Genomic DNA, 19,432 nt, shown 5'->3' with positions numbered 1-19,432 from the left:
ATCAAACTGAATTCAGTGGATATCTTTCCATTAACCTCAGATTAGGTCAGTTTTACTGATAATGTTAATTGAAGATGACACCTTGGGCCTGATGGCAGGACTCCAACAATGCCACAATCTAAGGGAGTGTGTGTATACATACACACACACAAATGTATAGAAGACACAGCTGGAAGAAGCCACGAGGAATAATCTGTCTATTCCCATCTCAAGGAAGAATTAGCCATTCCTGACACAGTAATAAATTTCTGTCTCAGAAATTCCTCTGCTGGAACGTCCACAGATTCCTCCAGCAAACAAATCTAGTGATACACTCTACTTACTGTTACTCAGGGGTTTCTCGGTGTCTAGCTAAAACCTCACTTGGTCTAGTATAAACCCATCACATCTCATTCTCCCCCCCCCCGCCCCCAGCAAATACAAAAGTTTATCTTTTTTTCTCTTTATGGTGACCTTAGGCATATTCTCTTGTCTCATCCCCCACCTCCTCTAGTCTTAACAAGCTCCAGTTCTTTCCATCTCTTGTATCAGATAAAATTGCAGTGTATCTGAGCAGATGGAACGTTTGTTTCCAGCTGGACAACCCTATGCGCTGTATCCTTTTTTAAGCCAATGCCACCTACACTGGGCAGTGCTACCCCATCACTAGTGGTGCTGCTGTAACCACGTTTCATAGAATCATTTAGGTTGGGAAAGACCTTTAAGAGCATCAAATCCAACCATAAACCTAACGCTGCCGAGCCCACCACTACACCATGTCCCTCAGCTCTATGTCTACATATCTTTTAAATACCTCCATCGATAGTGATCAACAGTCACTGTTGTACCCATCAGAGCCACTGGCATCAGGGAGTTAAACTTAAACTTTGGATTTCATAAGCTAATACCTTTGCCAATGAAGTCTACTTTTAATAAAAAGTATGCTTTCAATTAAAGAATACATGAATTACCGATATTTCATAGTTAATTAATGTAATGAATTTAATGCAATCAGTAATAAACAATAGGCCTTTAAACAATCTCGAAAACAGGATTTACCATTACAGTGTAATGACAGAGAAACAGTCCCAGACACGTCTACTGTATGAACCACACTTCCTGGTTGTTATAAGCTAGGCTTTTCTTATGGTCTGTTGTTGTTTATTATCTCCCAGTTGTATTATCTCCTAGTAATGCATGCTGTCAAGCTCACTACTTAATTAGTTTATTTACACTGCTGCTAAATTGATGCATAATCTTCCTATTAAATATATGCCAAAAGTGGGCACAAAGGGAAGTACAGAGCCACATCTAATTTTCCCAGGTGATTTTATACCTATACCTGTATTTAAAATCACACTTACTTCTGGTTACATCACTGGCTAAATTTATAATGTGGACTTCTGGCCAGAAGGCTGCTCTAAAATATGCAAACCTCAGAGGACAACTTTTGGTTCTGATCTGAGTTTGCTAAATCAGACCGAGTATGTCACAGGCAGAAACGTCTCGCAAAGCATCGTTTCAGTTTGAATGGCCAGAGGCAGGCCCACAAAAGGCATCACTGACCCAAAACTCATACAGAAGTGTGATTCAGCTGGTACATGACCAGTGTTGCAGGGCTCGCAAACCTCACTTTTAATCTGTCAACGACCCGTAACTCCATCCAAAAAAATTACATGAATCCAAGGTCAACATTATCGAGACACCAGAACTCAGCATCAGAAGCCACCTTCGCCTCCAGCTTCCCCACTTCCAGAATAAAGCACACATGCAGTCTAATGAACAAAGAAAATCACTTCAGGCTTTTGAGAGACTAGTTATGTACGTGTCACAGCCACACACAACCACGGAACAGTGCAGGGCCATCCAGAAAACTGCTATGGCATGAGCAGCACAAACTCCTGCTCTCGCAACATGGCTTAGCCAGCACACTAACCCACACCAACCCTAAGGGGTTACCTCCGAAATTAAGGAAGATGACAACCCAGAACTATTTACATTTTTAGCTGCTTTCATGCAGAAATTATCTGTGGCACAGCACTCAGATGGTTACCTGAGTCATTTTTTCACGGTTGGCCTTCGGATTCAAGGGGGCCTCGGTCAGCAGGACCGGGTGTTCCTCCGGTGCAACCCGGAGTTCATTGTAGAAAGAATGATGCCAGATCTAAAAATGAAAACCGCTTTAGAAAAGTGTTCTGAAAATTGTTTCTTCTGTCCACAGACCTATACAGAAAGCTTTTCAAATACAGTCTGAGTAATTATAGATTTAACATTTTTTTACAGACATTAAAATAGAAAACACACAAGGGTGAATCTGCCAAATTCAACTCTACTTTAGAACGCAAACCATTTGGCTTCTACTGTATGTAACAGCAGAATATAACCTACACAATGGAGTCCTTCCAGTTAGATCCCCTAAGGAGAGCACAGATCGTCCTTTCTAAGCAGGGACACCAGGGAGTTCCCCCCTCAGTGCTCTGATGCAGAGGCTGAGCCAGGCACTGAACTGTTAGCCCTGGAAGGACTTCTCCACTTGCAGCTGCTTGGAGACCGACCCAGTTGCAAGCCATTGCCAAGATGGTATTTAGAAATCAAATTATTTCACAGACGCGAAAGGCCCTCTATGACACAGATATTTCACCCAGTAAATCCTGAATCAAACTCTCATTCACTCAAATATCTTAGCCACAGTCTGTGAAGTACTGTAGCATGATATTCATGTTGGAAGGTCCTACCCATATCAAACGATGCTGGCTTTGACTGTCTGAAGACTGGCTGTTAGGAACTGAAGGGTTGGTTTTTTGTTGATGTCAGCTTGAAGGGAGACTGTTCAGTAACACGATGAACTATTTGTTATCTTCTCATTTAATTCTTTCCTGCCTTTATTTCCTTTTTCTCCCTGCCCCTCCCCCCCCCCTCCTTTTAGCTCAGCTTTGCCTAAGCCAACAAGCTTATTTCTGAGCAAAAAACATCAGGATAGTTTTATGGGTAAGTTTATTTGATTAATATCCTAGAAACAAGTATTACTATGTTCCAAAATGAACTTTAGTGGAAAAAAAGATATTCCCTAAATTGGAAGTACCTACAAAGCCAACACCTGACCAGAGCTGGAATTACTCATTAAGAAAATGATCAGCCCTAAAAAAAATACGTGTGTGTGTCCTACACCCACCCTCCAAAAAAATAATAATAATTAAAAAAAAAAAAAATCAGATGTTTCCCAACTGGGGTTTGGGATGCTGGGCTATCTTCCATTTGAAGGTTTAGAATATAAAGAGAGAAAGAAGTTGAATAACACAGGAAGTAATCACGTAAAAGTTTAAGACAAAAATATAAATCAGATACAAGAGAATAACTGCCATTTCACACAGGAAAGCACTAAGGGAAGGAAACCTCCATGCTTGCATAATTAACAAAGTACTGGTACTTTCAGCAGTGAGAAACACACCTGAACTCACAAAGCTGGGCTCTGCCCAAACCTCGGGCAGTTTCCAGGTTTTTCTTCCAAATCAGGCACGATCAGCCCTTGTACGGCCTATTAGAGTTGACCTAATGATAACCATGTTAATAGATAATGTTTCCACAAGAAACAAAAAAGGTTCAGTGTTGTATTTTATAGGTCATGAGAATTAAATGTCAGCAGGAAGCACAATAGCAAACAGAAAAGATTGAGGAAGGATTATTCCAAAACTTATATTAAATGTTTATGTAGTCACCAGAGCCAGAAAACGCTCCATCCCAACGCTTTCCCTCCCATACGTCGTCAGCTCAGTTGCTGTGAATAGATTAACAGTGATGTACAATGCCCCGTATTATTTTCCAGCGGAAAACAGAGCAGTCCCAATTTGAATATTGTGAATTGAAGCACAGGAGAAGAAGAATGCTTCATTTCATTGCCGACATGTCCTCACCATCCATTCACACGACAGTCTGTGCATCCTGCAGCATCCTAGCTCTTGCTTTCTCCCACACACATGCACACTTGGCCTAACCTTTTGATGACCTCCCTCTTTTTGTAACATGGATGGTTGGGCACTGCACTATTATGCCTTTGTCCCTTTTCTGGCACGTTACCCAGTAATTCTCTTGTTTCTTCTACATCATGATGCTACATCGTGATACTTTTAGTAGTATGATTACCAAGCACCGGAGAGAAATCTGTGGTTCGGACCAAAATCATGCAATGGTTTAGAAATCTTGAAGGAGAAAAAAAAAAAAATATATATATATATATATGTACGCACATATAAAAGATAATTTCATAGCATCAAAACTTTAGGAATATCATTTCAGAACTACTCAGCCATAACAGTGTGTGTGCATGCACGTGCATGTGTGCATGCATGTGTGTTACAAGTTGAGACACACGACTGAATCAGAGAAGCCTGTATATTAAAAAACCAAGCTTTTTTCTTGCTTGAAATAATCACAAAGGTTAGTAGCGCTGTTTCTTTCTTCTTCCTTACCACTGCCTTTTCCTTCACGCTTATTTTTTCTATTTGATGCTCATCACTCCTTCACTTGAAGGCAGCCTCCACTTTCTGTCCCGCTCTGCTCCTGGGCTCAGCAAGAAGCCTGAGCACCAGTCAGAGTTGGGGCATCTTTGCCAGCTACTGCATGTTGCAAGCCACCTGTCGGAAGGTAAGTGTGGGCTAGGGCCCCGCTTTCACAAGTCATTCCTTCATCCATTTAAGTGACAAACAGAAGAAAAGTTCAAACTACAAGAACCCACATAGTATCTGACCATTACCTGAATTACAGCACTGCCTGAAGCCCCCACCCCATTACACCCTGAAACCAACCACTCTAGCCATGAGTTTACACTACAGTAAAGCACGTGCCACCCTTTTTACCTTCTCTAATTCCTTTTCCTAACAAGACTGTAGACACGTCTGCTCTAGCATCTGGCATTACCCAGAGAAAGAACTGGTTATACATAGCCTGTTATACATACACAGGGTAATCTCCAGATGCAGAGACCAGTCGCTGAGGGAAGAATGTGAAATAGTGACCTCCCATTATTATTTTTTTTCTCCCCTACAGGAAAAGAATAATTTCTTGCTGAATGTAGACAGCAGGGATGTACGAGGTAAACTTTCTACTCCACAAAAACAAGCAAGGTGTCCTTCCCAGCAAGCAGTGCAATATCAAAATCCAAATACTGTGCTTCCATCTAGAGGAGTAGGTGGGCAATTTATTTCCCAATATGAACTGAGGAACTCCCATTGCTCCTGTATTAACTTTGGTCCATTTGTCTGGAACACCCTACACTTAGCAGTCTGGGTTTGTGAATATGACATAACAACTGACTTTAGGCATATGTATTGTAACTCTATAAGCTACATCTCCGCAAGTGTGAGTATAGAACACCACCAACCCTGTGTCTTCCTTGCAGTTGTATTTTCCACAGGAAAACATTACTAGAAGCCTTTGCTTGTGGTGTTTCCTTCCCATTCTGTTTCACCTGGAGACGGCAAGGGACCAAACTGCCATCCTGTCTCTAAAGAGGAGGCACAGTATTTCCATGTACGAATTCAGGTGCTTCCGAGACCACAACATATGGGACATCAGAGAAACACAGGAGAACGAGAGTGCCCCTAGGACTCCTCCTGCCTTTCAAGCTTCTCCAGAGAGCACACCTCATTGCCTGTGCCTGGTCTGGGACATCCTCAAGTGGGCATTTCACAAAGAGGTCACTGCACTGGCTGCATGCCAAGAAAGCCCTGCTTGATAGGGAATAAAGATGCCTTCTCAGCATTCAGATGTTAAAAGCTAACTGGAACTGGCAACAGAAAAACATGCTTCAGGAGAAAAAAAAAATAGCCCACTCTCAAAGAATTAGTATGAAGCCCCAGTATGTCTTTTCTTCTTTAATTAACATTAAGAATGTCATATGCAATACAACATGTGGGCATCACCCATCATCTTGTTCATCCCCCCACCTCACATTTTTTGGTCCCAGCTTCAGTAATATATCTTTAATATTTCTCCAATTCACCTCTGATGAACCATCAGCTTGTATTTATTTTTTTTTCCACTTTAGCTACCTTCTATCATTATCAAATGTTCTGCCTCAGGATGAACTTCAAGACCAAAAAGAATATGTATAAATCATAAAATACTTCTATAACATACAGCCAAATCTGACAAGTAATAAGCATTTATTCTTTAAAAGAAAAGTAACTCTATAAGTACCAAGAGCTGATAAGCTCCTGCACTAGCATACTCTACTACCCCTTCACCTATAGGCAATTACAAAGTCTTCCAAGGATTTTTCCTTTGGTTTGCAAGAAAGTTAATGGCAAATTGTACATCTTGGATAAGAGGATGCCTTAACAAAATTACATTTAAAATAAACACCCACCTTTTCCATGTCATCCCAGTTAGTGATGATTCCATGCTCAATGGGATATTTCAGCGTCAGGATCCCTCTTTTACTTTGTGCTTCATCCCCTACATAGCTGTCTTTTTGACCCATTCCCACCATAACACCCTGCAAAGTACATTACTCTAATATTAGTGCCGTATATCACACACATTAGAGACAGAATATCATTTTTAAGTCAAAACTTCATGTGAATACTGTATACATTACTGCTGTTCTAGAACGTACCCCCAGAACAGGCAAGGAGCTAATATGTGCATTTATCAGTGACCACTTACTCTGTACTAAGTCCCCCTATAAACCCACTAGGAAGAGCAAGGCAGCTTCCAAACCAAAGGAAGGCGTCTCAGCCAAGGCAGGCATCCGCAAACCCATGGCTCTCCGCAAGGGATGGGTCCTTTGTCATTCCACAAAGGAATAAAGGTAAGGAATTATAGGTGAAAGAGATATCTAGATTTACTGTACATATTTAGTTGCCTTTTCTGTTAGGCAGCTTCTCTATTGCCTTTAAACAGAGAGATTCCCCCTTTCTGGAGGTGAAATGGTGTTGAAAAATATACGCTTTGCAAAAAATCATTAATTTATGTAAAACGGAGACAGATTTTCTAAAAGAAAACTCTATTATTAAATAAGACTTTACTAAAGTTTATCATGTTTGCATTGGGAAGCCTATCATGATAATATAACAATATATAAGCTAAAATATTATTCATCAACTAGCATAAAAATATTCAATTTTTCTCACAGATTCACTAATACAGTGGCTGAGCTGCTTAACTGCAAAATTACACACCAGAAGACAATGAACAATTTGAGAGGTTAAGGAACGGACATTTTCAACAACTGACACTCAACTTCAATTCATAGAGGTGTTCAAAATGTGTAGTATTTCATACCTGTCCACCCAGGTTTATTTAGCTCAGCAGAAGACCCCACAGAACTTCAGGGAAAGGTTTTTTTAACCCAGCAAATTCTGACTCGGATATGACTCAAATAAACAAATATCTGCATCTTCTATTTGTAAAACAACTGTTAGAAAACAAGGTAAGCAAAAAAACCCTTACCAAGGTCAAGAAAAGCCACATTTATCCTTTGCTAGAAACCTTTTTTTGAAGTTTATTGGGCCATACTGTTGCTTAATGGAACAAGAAAAGGAACTTAGCACTGTTACTCATTTGATTTCTCATGTTAGCAATGTTCTGCTTTTTTTTTCTTCGTATTGATACAGCAAGTATTAATTGATCCAACAAGTTGAATGGGTTTTTTCCCTATAAGACACCTTTGTATCATTAAAACACTTAGGTTCTTCTACAGTCAGTATTTTTTTCGCTGATGAACACTTTTTTCCAAAGGATGAAATTTCCCTCATAGTGATAAAGACACGCAGCTCAATCCTCTAGTTCCTAACAAGCTAAACTCCTACAAAGGCCAATGAAGTTTTGCCTAAGCCTGCTGCTTTCTCATTGCCATGTCTAAAGTCTAAAAAAAAAAAAAGAAAAAAGAAACCAAACCAAAAAAACAAACTCAACTCAAAACCAACCACCCAGACCAGACAGCACTTCCATGATGGTACCAACTGACCTGATGTCGAGGACGTCCAACAATGGATGGAAACACAGCTCTTGGGGCATCGTCTCCTGCAAACCCAGCTTTGCAAAGCCCAGAACCATTGTCACATACAAGGGCTGTGGTTTCATCGTCATCGCACATAGTGCCTCACAATTTTGGCTGCAAAACAGTAATTGGGGTGGGGTGGAGCAGATGGAAGGGAATAGGACGGATGTAACTCTCCATCATTTAGAGAGCAAACTGCTGTAACAATAATAATTTTGGAAAAGAATAAACCTAAACAGCAAAGTCTATGCTAATGCCTCGATCTTGCGAAGCATGTTAAGTATCCACATAAATTTCAGCTTGACTAGGTTCTGCTGAAGCAAATTAATCACGACATTCTGCCTTTGTTTCCAAAAGGGAAATATAGGGGGGTGGGGGTTGTCAGGAAATAGCTTCAAGGGCTCCTGTGATATTCTGTTAATTGGCCTCATGACCATGGGGCAAGTTCAGCTAAAGGATACACATTCAGCTGCACTTGGACTTAAGCAAGCGTCACCCCATGTCTTCCAAGGCTGAATTATCTTCTAGAAATTTCATTTGTTAAAAATGAATTGATCATACAGACCCACCAGCTGTAACATTAGTAATTAGATGGTAAATAAGATTCACTGAACACTCACTACTTTGAAGATCACAGTTGCTCCCCAGCGGCATGTTTAAATTTGCCTTTTTCTTGAAGGGTCATCATCAATCTTAAACAAACAACTAAAAATAACTCGCACCAAAAGTTTCAGGGAAGCATTTGCTGTGTGGTTTTGAACGACAGCTCCTCCGTAATGTGAAGTGCTCACTACAGGGTCTATTCCCTATTTGTAAGTGGTAAATACCTTATCGAAGTGGTTATTCTGGGACACAGAACAAGAGGCAGCTGGCCCAGGAACAACTCCACTTCAGCAGTTGGACAACACATTGGGCAAAGTCCTGAACTCATTGAAATTCATGGCAAAACTCCCACCAAGGGAGGGCCTGAATTTCACCAAGACTTCTATTTTGGATTCCTTGGTTATTTTTAGGACCGTACGATTGCCTCTTTAGGCAGTCGAGAACAGAAGGTTTTTATTTTTCCTTCTCTGGCAACTTCACTTGGTAAGGAAAGGTACTTCAGAAATGGGAAAAGAATGAAAACCACTTACTTGTCCAGCAAGGTTCTTGCTCCTAACAAAGCAAAAATGTATTAAGCATCATTTTTGCAATTAATGCAAACATGTACTTGACTCCTGATGGCATTCCAGTTCCACCAAAGCCCTACATGCGCAGGCAGGCCAGGAGCAGTGGCCACCAGCACTAGGGTCTGCCTTGCAACCAATTCATGCTGCCCTGTTTGTGGGGTTTAAAATTTCTCAGGCTCTTCCAAGAATGTCTGCAAGAATACCAAAGTCCCTGGAGATTTACAAACAGGAACAGTTTTAGAGTTTTTACTGCACAAAGTTCCTGCTGTTTAATCCTTTCCCACAGGCTTTACGAAGCAAGACTGTGGCATGGCTGATCCCAATGCTCACAGGGAAATGAAAGCTTAATTCAAAAATATGACTTACTTTAAAATAAGAAAAATAATTTTAATTCTTGTTGATGTGCTTATGACTGGAAGATTCTTTTTCACATAAGGAAGCAGAATAGTTCTATCACGTACATTTGTTAACAGCTTTAACATAGGAATGTTTAACCATGAGTTCCAGTAGCTGGTACTTTTGAACATTTGTTCATGTTGCCATGAATTGTTACTTTCTTATAAAACCCTCAGGAAAAGGCTTTTCGAATGCAATAAGCCAAACATTTACCAGCAGCATCCAAGATTACAGAACTGTGCCCAGACTCTGACTCCATCAATGTAAAACATAAGGGAACAGTTCTTAGAAGTATCAGAAATGACATCAGATGAGATACTAGAATTTAGAGAGTTTTAAAGTACAGAAATGTTATAAAGCTCTGGGAGCTCAGCATCACTCCTTGGCTATGAGGAAAGCTGGAGAGAACCAAGATGTTTAATCCTACATGGTGAGAAATAATATTCCTGTTCATTCATATACACAGCATTCTATACGTAGCTTTACATGTACAACTAAAGTCAATACAGCCATACTCAGAGAAACCAAATTCAGAGAGGAATCCCAGCTGAGCTGTACAAGTTACACTTTGAAGTGCTGGCAGCAGTTGCTTACACTTTTACGCACTATTAATTAGATTCCTGCAAAGCCACCGACACTTACTAGTAAGTGTCAAATTGCTGAATTTGTTGATTCCCCACCCCCCCTTTTTTTTATTATTTTGCTTTGCTTCCATTGATTGAGTCATGTCATTGCTTTACAGCTGAATTTATAGGTTTAATAATCATTTTCACAAAGCAGCTATTTGGAAGTCTTTTCACCAGATAAAGCTCCTAAATAAATTTGCTAAGTTTGCTTTATTTTAATTTTTAGTTTCAACTGTTTCTAATTCCTAGTGCAAAATTTAATAAAATTAACAGAGAAATACTTATTTGGTTTCTGCATAAGGCCCAACATGCAGACAGAAAACACTATGGAACTGTTCTTCCAGGGTTCAAATAGACTAAGAAGGTTTCCTTGCACTCTACTGATCCTTCCAGCAACGAGAAAGGTCTGCACATTTCCCTGCCATCATGCAGTCAAACCTGAATTACTTTCCACCAGGAGACCCTTTGGAATTCCTTCAAAGCCTGAGGCAAGCAGCATCTGAATCCAGGAAGAAGTGTGTATATCCCCACAAGATCTCCGATCAAGTGAAGCAACGCATTAAAATCATGAACTACAACATGAGAAAAAACCCTCAGGGCAATACTTACCAGGAAACGGTGATGATTTGTAAAAGCCTCTTTGTAAATACCATGATCTCACCTTCCATTACATTTATATCAGCTTCTGGAATGGAGTTCACAGAGTATCTACACATGTCAAGCCATTTATGGAAACTTTTTTTTCCAGTTTATGCTTATCACAGTGACAGCACAAAGGCCTGGATAAATTAGGGCAGAATTTCTAACTTCTCTGGATCCTCTCCCACTCACTAACTTGCTCTGCCTCACCAGAGGGTTGTTTTCTCCCCCCAAGACAAAAGTCCCTCACACTAGATGAGTAAGACTGGAAGGATTTGTAGGTCCACTGTTGTCATCTGAAAACATGCTGCTTCATTATAACACAATTAGCTAAGAATAGCTTGCTATCATTCTGTTAACACCCACCTTCAAGCTGCAAAGGGAGAAGCCTTAACATGTACAGTACTCAGGTTTCAACTGTACCTGGTGTTTGTTTGTGTGGCCCAAGACTGAAAATAGCTGACTTATCTCAGCGCTTCGGTGACACCACGGCTGAAAACAGGGACTGAATCAGCAATCAGCCATTCCAAAGAGATGAGCCATTACCATTTTACACACACACACACAAAAAGACAATTCTATTGGAATATATTTGATTTATATAGAAATTCAGACCTTTATCAGACTAAGAAATAGGAAAGAACCATCAAAAGAAAGTTTACAGGATTTACCTACAGTGCTAACTACAGCTGGCAGTATGTCCTACTCCACATGACAAACACAAGCGATGCAGAACATCAGATACAATTTGGTAAATGTTACCTCTGCAAATGTAAATGCCAACCAACCCCTCTTTCTTAACTGTCACACAACTGTGTGGCAGACCTCACATACAAAAGTCCTTGGACCCTTAACAGATAATCCACTAACATCTCTTCAAAGCCAACCTCGTGTCTGCCCATCAGTAAAACCAACTGAATCCTTCTACTTCCATACTCATTATGTTTTTCTCTTCCCACACGATTTTTGGGGTTTTAGCCCAGCAAACAGGAAATCAAACAGCTACTCCTTTTTTGTGACTGTATGTCTACTCCTTTAGACTCCGCTTGACTGTATCCCCCCACTTCATACACACGTGAGTGGAAACGCAGCGAGAACAAACACCAACAATGATACGGGGCGTAAAAACAACCTTCCAGCTTCCGCTGGTACAATCTTCACAAATAAACTATTTTTTGCATCAGAGAAACAGCTGTGCAGTTTCAGGGAACATTGTAACAAAACATAGATGTATTAACAGGTAACACACATCTACCACGTGTCAGCAGAAACTGAACGCAAATCCTGCTTCTCCCAGCCTCTTAGTTAAAAATGCACCCTTTACGAATTTGTACCTTGAAGCCCAAACAAGTGACCTGTGTAAGGCTGTGTCTTTTTAAGATTGAATTTCATGTGCTGAGCAGCTCAGTAACATTTTGCCCCAAAGACAGGCAGTAACTAAACCCACCAAGACAAGAAGTGCAAGTGAATTAAACAAACCCAAAAACCAAAACGGAACAAACAAACAAAAACCATCAAGATGAGAAAGCTTACAGAAATTGCACATTTAAACAAGAGTAAAGGAATATAATAAGTTGAAGACATTCTTCATGTCATCTCAATTCTGAATCTTTGATCATTGCCTTACCTTATTACCACATATATATCTGTGGACCTTTTAACAGCCTTTACAAAACGTATGGCCAAAGAACAACTTTCTTAATTCTTTTATTTTCAGAAAAAAACAAACCAAACCAAAAAAAATCAAAAATCCAGTAGTTCTTCCTTTATTGCACTCTATAAAACTTCTTGTTATAATCAAGAAGTCAATAAACAGCAATAGCTGAATACTCCTTTAAAATTTATAGTTTAACTCTTAAAATAAAATTTATATAGAAAAGATATCATTTACAACCCATTCAGTAGTAATCAATCATTATGTACTCACAAACATTATTAAATACCTTGTATGCAGCAGTTTCTTTATAGGGCTGAGGGGAATATTTTCTCCTTAGCAAATATAATATTCCACAGTTAGAGCAATTCAAGTCGACTTTGGAGCAACTGTGATATACAGAAATTTCTTTTAAGGAGCTCAAGATTCATGTAGCGTAACAAGAATATATACAACTGTGTCCAGTGCATAGCTTAACAGCAGCATGTGAAAAGTCTATCATCTTCAATTGGCACGCCATCACCTACAGGGAAATAATTCATCCAAAAACCGCAGTGTATTCAGAGAACACCAGTGAGGCACAGTAAAACAACAAGATGTAGTGTAACTAGGTATGTGAGGAATAAATAGCGGGATTTTGCTCTGGAGGTCAGCAGCTTAGAACAGTAAAGACTTCGCCCTCGAACCCATCTTCGGAAGGAAAGGGCTCCTCCCTTCATCTGGTTACAAAACAAAGAACACCAAATAAGTAATCATGAATACAAGTCAGAAGAAGCTCCACTGCAACTTCGACTTTTTTTTTTTTTTTTTTGCCTCCGATGCAGCAATGGGTGCCACAACACAAGCTGTAAGCACGAATGATTCAAAGACCAAAGAAAACAGCATTAATAGAAGGGGAGAGGAATGGAGTCAAGGTATTTGTGTATTATGTAATTATACACATATACTAGAGGTGAAATTGCCTAATTATATGCACACACATTTTGTTTAATGGCCACATGTGTAAAATAAATACCATTATTCACATTTTAATTTGGACATAAGGAATGTGTTCTATGGCATGGTTTACACAACTGCCTGTATTTGCCACACCATCCAAAACCCAAGCAGAAAGAAATTAAGGACTTTCTTTTCAGTGAAACAGTTTCACTAGTAGTTTGCTACTTGGAGTGGATGCCTCTACGGCCCACCCATCTCCACAATACCTAACGCAATAAAAGAGTACTTCACTCTCAGATTTTCAGAGCCAAGGCAGATTAGACACGTAGCTGTTTCATGCCAGTGTTTACATATAAAGAGGACAACCCAAAATTGGGGACTTTCAGTCACTCAGAAGGGAAATCTGCACTCCAAGAATGAATGACAGTAGAAAGAAAGGTATAGCAGAGGGAAGACGGAAAAAAAGAAAGGGGTAGTGTGAGGGACACCGTGAGCTGTGCCACCTTCAATCTAGTCTGCAACGAGCAGCATGCAATGCGCACACTACTTTGAAGTAGCTTATAATGCAGGGTTTTTAAAAGCTTTCATTTACTTACCTTTCGCACAACGACATGTTCACTAGGATTGATGATTAAGGCTTCCCTTTCCTCCTCAGTTTCCATCTGAACAGTGTATTCACTAGGTAGAGACCTGTAACTGCTTACTTCAAATCTAGCAAAAGATTAAAGGCAGACAATGGAGTACTGAATTATCTCCTCTTTTAAAGTACTGAATTCACATAAACAGTATTTTGTATACTTACCTTACTGGGGGAAAGTCCCCACAAAAAGCAGTAAGACTGAGTTTATAATGCCATGTCTTTTTCAGTCTCTAGTTACAATCTATTCTCAAGGTGTTTCATTCATTCAGAATAACCCACACCACCACTAGCCAATTGAATAGTAATTTTCAGATGATGGCAGTGATGGGCACTATACAGGCAGACGGATAATAATATTTTATAATGGTATAATATAATAATAATAATATTTTAAATCTAAACAGTGGCTGTGCTAAAGGTGCTAAATATGTGATATTTTTGTCTAGCTTGAAAATAAAGAACTACCACTGACTACAGAGTCCAATATTTGAAGCAAGACATTAAATAAATAAAATAACAATCCCAAAGCACGTAACATTTTTTTGATCCATAGAGTTAAATCTAGCTTTTTAACACAGTTACACATGCATTCCCATTGCTTCCAGTACTGCAGACCCACAAGCAGGTTTTATTATTTGTTTGTTCTACTTGTTCTATTACTTACTCAGAAACCTAACACTCATAGGAAAACCTATCACTAATCTCACTAAAAATAAAAGGCATAAGCAAAAAACCTGGCACTCCTTTTTCCAGTTCTGTAGTACACTTCGCATTTACTCCAAGCATAGAGTAAATGAAACCCTCACCATGCATTTGTCCAAGGGGAAACAGAAGCGAAAGATGGCTTTGGCTCTCTGAACATGCAAGTTATTTCATACACCCGTAAGGGTTTAATGCAGCAATCTAACTGTCACATACTTCAAAAGTGTAAGAAAAGAAAAAGATCTAAGTTTTACTGACGCTTTTCTTTCAAAAGAAAAACCACCCATGTTTTAACAGCAGGAGTATTTCACCTGTTACTTTGCTCCTCAGAGAGTCCAAGAGCCTCTTCTGCAGCTTCTCTCCTCCTCTTCTCTTCTGACAGCGTTTCTGTCAGCTGTGAGAGAGCCTGCTGCACTGAATCATATTGTTGCTCAGTCTCTGCAAGCCTATGACAAAATGAAATATGAAATCAGTATTTCACATACTGAAAGAATTTATTCTTTTTTATTAAGAAACGTTCTCTTTTTGTGATAAAGACTTAATTATAATGAGATGCTTTAGCTTAGATATTGAAATAAAGTCACCAGTAAGTATATATCTTTTACAAAAAAAACCCACAAACATTACCAGATGGTAACAATTCAAGAATATGACTAGGATTCATTTAATCCACTGTAAATCCACTTCTTTCCCTTTTCCCCTGAAATGCCTTAGAGGGATACAAAAGCATTACTTCTGCACTCACAACAGAGCTGCCAGGAAAACAATATTGCTAATACATGCTCTCAGTCCTGACCTTTTTCTGAGTTCACTGAGCTCCATATTGTCTATTTCAACAATAATCGCAGATCTTTCCTGTGGTGCTCCAGGGGGAACTTCTGCTCTAGTTTCATCCTAGAAAACATTATAGTGGAAAAAAGAGAGTCACCATTTTTCTAATTGAAATAAAGATTTTTAGCAAATAAAGAAGCCATAAAAGCACCACAAAGAAGTGGAACAAAACATTCTTTGTGCCATTTAATCTTTTAATTTCTGGAGTTGCAGTTTTCCAAACCTGTTTTCTAACAGCAAGTTGATGAGGGATACTGCCTGCATGTGCTGCAGGACTTGAAGGACTCATGTACACTGCGTAACACAGCAATCTCTGAACAATGGCTGAAGTGAGAGAAATGCAGCTACGCATCCACATAGTAGTATTGCACTGACCACAGTTTTGCAAGTAATGTAGCTATTCAGTTATTTTTTAGTTTACAGTTCTCCTTGTTTGTGTTTATTTCGGTTTATGGAAGCGTAAGGGTTGCTTTATATATATATCCATATGTTATTTTAAGGTATTATATTAATTGTTACTGAATAACCACGGCAGTACAGGAAAACTTTTTAGAAGTGAAAAGATCACAAAGGAATAAACTTAAGAGACGTGTATGAGGGGTTGGCAAAGGGTACTGAAATGCTGAACTGGCCATACAGATCTTGCTTCTGAAAAATATTACTCAACCTGCAAAATGATTCATGATGATGTGAAATTAGCACTTTACTGATCCAGTGATTAGTGATCAATTACCTCTGCCAGGTGTAGATCAATTAAAAAAATACTTCAAAACAACAAAAAGCATGTATAAACAGCTTCCTTAAATGAGAAGACAAAACCAACTGTCTTCATTGTTGTAAAGCTGTTATCTTCAGCACGTCATGGGCTAGCAAAAGTACTGAATCAGTACAACAAAAAGATTTACTTCCTTTTTATCATGAAAACCAGAAAAGCGTAGGCATGGAAAAAAAAAAACCCTAAAAACATTTCCATATATTTGTTTACCTGAACAGTGCCTTGGAAAGATGTCACTTGCATCGTCTGATACTCCCTCTCCAGCCTTAAATAACGATTTTGCAAGTCAGTGTAACGCAGCTGGTTATCCCTTAGAGTCTGCGAAAGAGTCTTCAACTGGGAAGACAAGACAGCATTCTCTTCGGCTGACTGCACAACCTGAAAGACATTAACATTTAAATAAATAAAAACTAGGAATTACCTCCTCCAGGAAATTACTACAGATTTGAGACCTGCCGTTGGAAAGAACTGAGTACTAGTTTCCAAACTGCATCAACTTTTTGGCAAAGTCACAATTTGGTAAGATTTGACTAGCTGTTTTATGACCAGCAGAAATAATGAAACCTGTGTATTGATTTCCCCTGTCATCAATATGTCCAAACCAGAAACTCAGGGTTTTAAACCCCAATGCCTTCCTCCCTGTGTCTGCTATGATATCATCATCCAGCAAAAGAACGTCTACATAGCCCCTACTTCAGGACAATGCACACAGCCAAATAAGCTTGACAGTATAAACACGTTCACCGGGCAGTCCAGGAACACTCAGCAGTTGAGTTTTTTCATCTTTTCAAACAACAGATTGTAATTCGTGTCTCCACCCATGTACCTACATGCTCATATTCACTTGTAGGAGCTTGAGATGCCTACACCTGTGTCAAATTTTGGTTAAAATTGTTATTAGGTTTCTAAAATGTTTGGGTGAAGAAGTGAAAACAGACACCACGAGAGATGAAAGTTAATGTACACCTAACTTGCTTCAAACACCAGACCACGCGGAGAGATTACAACAAGGGTATTCCAAGAACATTTACAAACTTCTGTGAATAAAACTGAACACAAACACATATGTATATGCAGGGACACACACTCTTACTGTATTACCAGCCACAATACATCAAAAATTTGTGATGAAACATTTTTGAGGTATTTAAAATTTGGTATGAGATAGCTAAAATCTTGTTCCAGCTAAGACAGACATCTGTTTCACTAATGAAAAATATTTTACTTTGAATAGAAGTTCAGCAGTGCCTCATCAGTGTCTTCAGAATGCAGATTCAAATAAACCTCTCTCAGGCAAATAACAAGTCAGGAAAGCCTGACAGAAAGATAATACTGACATTCAGCTTGCAATTTCTAGTTTGAGCCAACAGGGTCATTTTCAAGAATCTAAGTTTTAAAGCTGACTAATTTTCAATCGTGCAAGACACCACCAGTTTAGCAGTATTTGCACATTGATACCAGGTCAGATTCACACAAGCTGTTTAGGATCAGAGCTGTTGTTCAAAGTTACCTTTGAATTAATCTGCTGGAAATGCAGATCCTTCTGGTGCATCTCCAGAAGACAGCGCTGCAGTTCATTTTGAAGCTGATTCTTCTCAGCTAATATGTGCTTGATTTCCTCTGGTGTATCTGCACTTCCAGCGAGGGAGGCAGTTTCTAAAACCTGTAAAAGCATTAGCATATTCAGGGTAAATGGTATAGGAGTTCTCTAAATAATACACAACTCCAACACTAAATATACATATGAACTACATAATAATACCCCTTCCACAAGATCATTTCTTTCTCACACATTAATACCACATTTGCAAGAGACTTTATATAAAGAAACCAATCTTCTACTTAACGTTTTCAACCTAAATACTTCAATTAAAAAAACAATTTAAAATTACCATGAAAAGGCAACTCAACTTCATTTTTAGTTCACAAATAGTGTGAAGCACACACAAAAAATAAAGGAGGAAAAACCAAAAAAAAGCCAAATGAACATAAAATATTTTTCAAAAATTATTTTCAAATTCATAATGTACAGTACTCATACTTGTAGAAGAACAGCTATTTTGTAAATACGACTTTAAAGCTGAAAGTTCATTTTGAAGGAAAAAGAAATCCAAACCAAATACCGCCTGCTCAACTTTATCACTGCTTCACAGTTTTAGCCTTCTTTACCTCTGGCAGGTCAACATTTTGATGTTAATCTCCCCAGTAGGGCGGAGTATGCCATTTCTAACGTTTTACGGAATCTATTTTCTTGTATAATCATGAAATAGACTTCTACCACATAAAATACTCCATAACCCAACAGATACTACAGTTCAGTATCTGTGATCTTAATCATAGAAAATGAACAGCATATGACAGACAATCTGACCAACCAAAATGTTTTTAATGAAATTAAAATGAATGTGGTTTACTTCCTTTAGCACAGAAAGATAATTAAGAGTATTATTCTTAAATAACATTTTCCTTGAACCTTTAATGACAATCTAAAAAAGTAGACAGCAATTGCCAGACCGTGTCTCAGCTGCTGCCTTTCTAAATCTAGTATTTTGTTCCTGGCAGAAGCCAACTCCAGCTGCTTCAGGAGAAGGGCAAGAGCACTTCCATTAAGCACATTTCTCCCTTCTCCCCTCCAATTAGGTCCTATTCTAATCTGCAGCAATTAGAGATTGATTTAGGCTTTGAAGAATGAACATTAGTTGACCTTTAACATTTGTTAGCTTCAAGTACACAAATTCTGAAAACTGTTGTCAACGTAATCTACCAAGTTCTTTTTTGATCCTCTTAAAAATTGTGTCCCTGCAAGCAGGTGGCAGCCATAACATATCTGAAAAAATGTACGCATTATGTAAAACAGCACATCCTTTTACTAGTTTTGTATTTGTGACCAAATGTCCCCTGTTCTGGGTTTACAAGAAGTGACAGTGTAGATTCTCATTTCACTTACATCCCACCACACTATTAAGTTGGGGGTTTTTTCCTCTCATTTATTTCCTTCCTAACGTAAGTGATCCCAGTCCTTTCTGAATTTTCTTCTTAGAAGTTTTCCTGTATCATGCTTTCCTGCTCCCTCCTCTGAAACT

At 38.9% G+C, this 19,432-nt stretch overlaps 2 protein-coding genes across 11 annotated transcripts in view; both read right to left on the bottom strand.

Moving 5' to 3' along the window:
- LOC308070632 (actin, alpha skeletal muscle B-like) overlaps positions 1-12,851 on the bottom strand; it is an 88,881-nt gene extending 76,030 nt beyond the window's left edge. Inside the window, exons 1-5 of the mRNA XM_080404915.1 lie at positions 12,752-12,851; positions 11,175-11,300; positions 7,946-8,092; positions 6,344-6,472; positions 2,033-2,143 (exon numbers count right to left, since the gene is read on the bottom strand). Coding sequence (XP_080261041.1) covers positions 2,033-2,143; positions 6,344-6,472; positions 7,946-8,074 — 369 coding nt within the window. The 5' untranslated portion in view covers positions 8,075-8,092; positions 11,175-11,300; positions 12,752-12,851. The remainder of the gene's footprint in view (positions 1-2,032; positions 2,144-6,343; positions 6,473-7,945; positions 8,093-11,174; positions 11,301-12,751) is intronic.
- LOC308070621 (uncharacterized protein) overlaps positions 12,498-19,432 on the bottom strand; it is a 46,460-nt gene continuing 39,525 nt past the window's right edge. For 9 of the 10 annotated variants that reach the window (XM_080404879.1, XM_080404885.1, XM_080404883.1 and 6 more), the window contains 6 exons: positions 17,860-18,012; positions 16,560-16,727; positions 15,540-15,637; positions 15,055-15,189; positions 13,998-14,112; positions 12,498-13,181 (listed from right to left, as the gene is read on the bottom strand). In XM_080404879.1, the coding sequence (XP_080261005.1) occupies positions 13,023-13,181; positions 13,998-14,112; positions 15,055-15,189; positions 15,540-15,637; positions 16,560-16,727; positions 17,860-18,012 (828 nt within the window). In that variant the 3' untranslated portion in view covers positions 12,498-13,022. Of the gene's footprint in view, positions 13,182-13,212; positions 14,113-15,054; positions 15,190-15,539; positions 15,638-16,559; positions 16,728-17,859; positions 18,013-19,432 lie in introns of those variants that run through there. The other variant, XM_080404880.1, reaches the window with a different exon arrangement.

This window comes from Falco punctatus (assembly GCF_963210335.1).
Source record: "Falco punctatus genome assembly, chromosome: 10".
Classification (NCBI taxonomy): domain Eukaryota; kingdom Metazoa; phylum Chordata; class Aves; order Falconiformes; family Falconidae; genus Falco; species Falco punctatus.
Note: the sequence above shows the minus strand (reverse complement) of the source record. Positions and strands in the feature narration are given on the sequence as shown.